Raw genomic sequence first — 6,162 nt, forward strand, 5'->3', positions numbered from 1 at the left:
AACTTTTCCTGAAATGGAGTAGAAACCAGGTTGGTGAAGTTGTCAGAGAGAAAAGAGGTTTGAAAACATAACGAGAAAAGGAAATAAACCGGATAGCTGTAAACCGTGGGTGAAGAAACCGGGGTTGCTAAAGCTGCCTAGGGAAATGCGTCAGAGAGTGTTTTGATTTACGAAACCCGATGTTGTTTAACATCCAAAATAAATAGGTCAGAGACCATTTGTGTTTTATGAATTATTAACTATTAACATACTCTACGAACTTACGGTTAAAAACATATTTGGATATAATTCTTTAAAATAAAGAGCGAATAAGAGCCCATAAAAAAATGACAAAACGTTGCAACTTGGAAACACAATGACGATGTGTTACGAAAGTACTCTAATTTACTCCAGTCACAAAAATTCTATTCTAACTGCCCCACCTATTTTCTCACTAACCCCTCTCTTTCTTCATTTCCTTCTTGCTCTTTCTTTCTTTATTATTTTTTTCTTTTTCTTTATTTATTTATTTTCAAATGTTGCGGGACCCACCATTACTCTTCTTTTCCTCTTTTTCTTTTGTTTTTCGGTGGATCCCAGATTATTTTCTCTGTTGACCAAACAATTTTTTTCAGATTTTTTTTTTCGAGTGGATCCCACATTTTTTTTTCCCAAATCCCTTTAAGTTTTTTTTTAATTTGTCAATGATTAATAATATAGCTAAAAATTATGAGAAAAAATAAAAAAATATGTTTATCCTATAATAATATTTTATAAATAGCTAAATAACAAAAAAATTATTAAAATAATATTTTTCATATTGAAAATAAACAATTAATTTCAAAAATATTTATATAAATTATTTCAAAAAGTGAAAATTTAATAAAATATATATCTAAATACTATTTTAATCAACATATAATTTTAAAAATAAACTTAATAAAATATTTATATAAATTTGAGTTACACAAAATATTTCAAAAATAAATAATTTAATAAAACATGTATTTCAATTATATTTTAATCAGAAATTAAATTCAAAATAAATTTAATAAAATATTTCTTTAAATTATTTTCCTCAATTAAACTTTGTATATATTTTATATAGCCTTCAAATTTAAAATAAGATATTTCATAGTTTTACTATTTATATTTGTAATTAAATTAACAATCTGTATAAATTATCAATAATATTCTCTTTGTTTCATAAAAGGTAATTTTGACACTTTTTCTTGTTATGTAAAGAGTATCATTTAAGATTCCAATTTAGCTATATCTATTTTTACTTTAATATTATTTACAAAATGCTTTGATTTTATAAATATATTTGTCTTAAATTTGTTTAATTTTTGATTTTTGATTATATAGATGTATTTATTAAAAACATTAATGCATTAAATCATTTTTAAGCTTTGTGAAAAATATCAAAATTACATTCTATGAGTGAAACGTATTACTAGTATTTACTGGTTCGACTATGTACCAAAGATCTAGAACAACTTAGATTCACTAAATGGTCAACTAATCATAATTTTGTTTTTTTTTTTCCAGAGAATTCTATGGCCTCTCCTATGAAAATCATAAGTTTTGATTACAAATACGAAAAATGATGTTTAAGTACTATATTTTGTATATTTATGCTTATTTGCACTCTTTTGAACCGAAATAATGCATTCAATGGTGGGAATAACATCCTCGGTTAAAAAAATTTAATCGATGAAAATGAAAATTTCTAAGAATAACTGGAATTACTGGAATTACTGGTACTACTAATATGAACTACTATGTACTATTGTGAACTACCTTGAACTACCTTAAAATACCTTGAATTACTATGTATTATGCATGTTTATAAGAACCTTAATTTTCGTCTTATTGTTTATTTTTAGAAGATGTATATCATATATTACGTGATAATATGTCCATATATGTGTTTGTTTGTCAAATTAGACATAAGATACTCTTAATTTCTCAAGTTGATAGAAAATTTTTCATTTCCATAGAAAACATCCTTATACTTCCATACTAATGTCTTGATGGGAATGTCATAATGCGATGAATAACATAAAATCCATTTTTTTGAAACTTTTTTTTTTGGCAATGTGTTATATACGATCTAAAACTGTCTAAATACATTGGTATTACTAATAAATTTGATTTTTTGATATTGTATTACTAAAAAATGTTGTATTTTGCAAAAGTATTACTATGAAGAAGAAAATATTACTACTACCTTGTGTATTACTAAGTGTAAATATTCAAATATGTATTTTTTTTAACATGTTTTAGATGTATTTTTTATGTTGAAATTTTTTGATACTTTAGACAAATCCAAATTTTTTTGTTTTCTTAGTAATAATATATTTTATACATTATAGAAATGTTTTAATAGTTTTTCAAAGTTGTGTTGAATATGTTTCATAGAAATGTTTTAGTAGTTTTTTTATTTTTTGATCAAACAAAAAATAGCTTTTATTTATCTTAATTATACCTAATAAAGTCAGTAGTACAACTCTTCCTCCAAAAAAAAACTCTAAATCTTGTAATAGTCAATGATTATACATGTCTAGAGCTTAGACAGGTTCGTTGAACAATGTCATCTTTTATGTTGCTTACTTCCTCATCTTTCACACCACTTAGTTGCAAGTGACAGAAAATGCATCTGGTTACTGGCTCAGGTAAGGCCTTATTATCCTCTCGTATTTTAGGCTTCTTCTTTAACACAATAATCTCAACGAGGAATTGGCTGACGTAAGGCCTTATTATCCTCTTGTATTCGCCTCTGTTTTGCATATGACAAAGAAAAATGATTCTCGAGTGGTGATTAATATGCTTATTTCCTCCCCTCATTGATCTAACAGTCACTGAATCACATGAAAAAAACAGAACACAATTGAAAGTTATTACAACAAACAGATAAGACAAAACAATTTTAGACACATAAGCTTAAACCATTCATAAGAGAGTGAATAACATAAAGTCTTAATCTTTCATAATTAGAACAAATCGTAATTTACCTAATCAGTATCAATTAACAGCAGGATCAGAACCCAAAAATGACCAATCAACACTGCAGATGATCTGAATGAAGAGAGTGCAGAGGAAGAGTGGAAAGAAGACGCAGCGGTAGAGAGCAATGGGGTGCTCTCTGAAGCTAGTGGCTCGCCATTGCTAGTTTTTTTTTGTCCTGTTTGCACACTGGACAGAAAGTTCTCCATGAGGTTAACCACAAGTCAACACACACAACATGAAACTCTGCAAACATAAACACACAACATTACTGAAACAATACTTGCTTCTAAGTTCTAACACATCATTCTACATGGGAAACTTTTCTCGAAATCTATGCTGATCATGTCTTAACTGCTTGGCGAACTGAGCGAAAAAGACCACCAAAACTATAAAAGCATGTAGCCACAATTCAATACAACGTGTTCATTATCCTCCTGAACTTTCCAAATTGCGTTTACCAAACTTGATATAAAACCATAATCTTTAACCCCTCCAACTTTAATCGTGTTGCTAGAGTTTAAACAAAATCCCTTAAGAGATTGAAACCATCAAATGGAAGAAGAATCAACCAAGAAAGCAACATTCAATTGAAAGGCATCCCATACTTGAAGCAGGGAATCATCTACAAAGTACTGAGCTTTCCAAAGCGATTTATTGGCACAAAGCTAAATAACAATAGAGAATCCAAATAAAGAAAGACTTACGCAATGTCCCACGGCTTGGCTTCAGGGCCAGCGACGACCATTCCTTGGAATTCCTGCCTTAACACAACTTGGCAGCCAACACGTGAGTGCCTGTTCAGGACACGAGATCTCAACTTACGCTTCAGCACGTACTCCTCGTCGTACGTACGTACGCGGAGAGAGCTTCTCGAGCCATTCCTCTGCGATCTGAACTTCACATTTCGCTGAGCGAGCGTCGTCATCCTCCAACCGATGTGAAGCCGGATCGATCAGTCCAGTGTAGATGAGCGCGCGAAGGAATCTGAATCGATCAGACCAGTTCATCGTCAGAAAAAAAATCTGAGATGGAAGTATCTAAGCAGGAAGACGACGACGGACCAAGGGGGAAGTAATTTTAGAGATTGTTTTTAAAAAAAAAAAAATTTAATTTAATATGGGTGGGTGACCCGAAGTTTGGTATGGTTGGGTCAGTAATTATACTGATTCATTAAGGGTTATTGAGTCTTTAACCACATTTCGGCTTTGAAAAAAAATAGAAAAGAAAATCAATTTTAAGATGGGGCATATAAGAATTTTTGTAAGAGGTAGTAGGGTATAATAGAATAAAGTCCGACGTGTTACCACAGACACCAATCTTTCCCTATCTTCATCATCTTCTTCCATATCACAATTACTTGAAGGAAGTGCGTGAAGCAGTGGCAAACGTCTTGATAGGGAACAAAAAGACATGGCTTCTTCTTCTTCTTTTTTCACTTTCTCTAGTCAGACCACACTGCACTCCCATCTTCACAGAAACACCATTCTCACCAAAACCCAATTTTCAGTTCCCACAAAATCATCAGAATCTAACTTCTTTGGTCTCAGACTCTCTCCCTCCACCTCTCGCTCTCCCCTCTCTCCCTGTTCTTTCAAAAGCTCAATCTTTGCTAAGGTACATTCACGAATCTTCCCATATCCTATTCCTATTGATAGATGTTTTGTTGGCTACAACGGGGTAACGAGTTCTGTGAGTTAATTTATTATTTTGAGAATATTATATACATAAGTTTCTTGAGTTATGCTATATCTCTGCTCAGACGGTTAAGGTGTTGCATGATTAAATAATTAGCACTCGATGGTCAGAAACATGAAGGTATGAAATGTATAAAGAATTTGAGATTTATGTGCTAATGTCTGTTACAAGAATCGAAATCTTGGTTACGGAAGTAAGATTCTTGAAGAAAGATAAGATGTAAAAGTTGAGTCTTTGGGTCCTGCGACAAAAGAAAAAAAATTGAGTCTTTGGGTCTGAATTCTAATAAGGTGCACACTTAAACACAGATTCAGCAAACAAAGATAAATAAACTTGTAATCGGGGCTTGTTTTTGAGATATTAAACGTTCAAGTCAGCTAAATACTAGAATGCTTCTGAATATGTTGATCAGATGACCAGTTTATGTTAGGCCATGGACTCTTCTTGTCTTCTTTATGAAGATTTATCACATGACTATTGATTCTTTTTCTATTAGCAGGTTAACAAGGGGCAGAGTGCACCAGACTTCACACTAAAGGATCAAAATGGAAAGCCGGTGAGCCTGAAGAAGTATAAAGGGAAGCCTGTTGTTGTATATTTCTACCCTGCCGATGAAACCCCTGGCTGCACCAAGCAGGTCTTTCCTTTGGTTTAGTTTCTTCTGATCCGATTTTGGTGATTTAAAGTAAACATGGTTTACTTTGTACAATAGGCTTGTGCGTTCAGAGACTCTTATGAGAAATTCAAGAAAGCCGGCGCAGAGGTCATTGGCATAAGTGGTGATGATTCTGCTTCTCACAAGGTACATTTAAAGAAAAAAGCTCTGATTTCTGAATCTAAACCGGCCATTTCATTTTCAGACTTTTGAAACATTGCAGGCCTTTGCAAGCAAATACAAGCTTCCTTACACATTGTTGAGTGACGAAGGGAATAGGGTGAGGAAAGATTGGGGAGTGCCAGGAGATTTATTTGGGGCATTGCCAGGGAGACAGACTTACGTTCTCGACAAAAACGGTGTCGTTCAGCTGATCTACAACAACCAGTTCCAGCCTGAGAAACACATTGATGAGACCTTAAAGTTCCTCAAAGCTGCTTGATCTTGTCTTCTTCTCTTCTTCCTCATCTGGATGACTGGATATTTACAACAACAATTCATGACCTTCCTCTATTGTTATCATTTCTCTTTTCCCAATGACTCCAATTCAAAACACCAAACTTGATAATAAAAAAATAAATATAAGAGTTTAATTTCACAATTTTTTTCTCCTTTTCACGTAAACAAAAGACTTCACTGACGTTATGAAAAAATATATGAAATTTTTGCCAAAAATGACCTATAATTTGATTTGAATACAAATTAATATCTTATATTTAATCAAATCCAAATTTAATCTAAATATGTAGTAAAATTACAAGTAGCTTTATAAGCACTGAACAATGAAGTCTTCCCGAAAAATTTGCTTATAAATTTAATCT

General features: G+C 32.0%; 1 protein-coding gene and 1 long non-coding RNA gene across 3 annotated transcripts; one reads left to right on the top strand and one right to left on the bottom strand.

Moving 5' to 3' along the window:
* Positions 1-2,436: 2,436 nt before the first annotated feature.
* On the bottom strand, positions 2,437-4,041 carry LOC106374294. The gene is made up of 3 exons (XR_001274889.3): positions 3,696-4,041; positions 2,997-3,234; positions 2,437-2,843 (listed from the first exon to the last, which is right to left on the bottom strand). It is a non-coding gene; the product is annotated as an uncharacterized LOC106374294 (long non-coding RNA).
* A 195-nt stretch (positions 4,042-4,236) lies between these two features.
* LOC106436659 (peroxiredoxin Q, chloroplastic) lies at positions 4,237-5,942 on the top strand. Of its 2 annotated transcripts, none has more exons than XM_048752954.1 (4): positions 4,237-4,605; positions 5,186-5,323; positions 5,399-5,488; positions 5,565-5,942. In XM_048752954.1, exons 1-4 carry the CDS (start codon positions 4,402-4,404, stop codon positions 5,781-5,783), a joined length of 651 nt encoding a protein of 216 aa, XP_048608911.1. In that variant the 5' UTR covers positions 4,237-4,401; the 3' UTR covers positions 5,784-5,942. The 2 variants fall into 2 exon arrangements, with proteins under 2 accessions (XP_048608911.1, XP_048608910.1); XM_048752953.1 differs by having other exon boundaries at positions 4,280-4,605; positions 5,183-5,323.
* The last annotated feature ends 220 nt before the right edge of the window (positions 5,943-6,162 follow it).

The sequence above is a fragment of the Brassica napus genome, chromosome C3 (genome assembly GCF_020379485.1).
Source record: "Brassica napus cultivar Da-Ae chromosome C3, Da-Ae, whole genome shotgun sequence".
Taxonomy (NCBI): Eukaryota; Viridiplantae; Streptophyta; class Magnoliopsida; order Brassicales; family Brassicaceae; genus Brassica; species Brassica napus.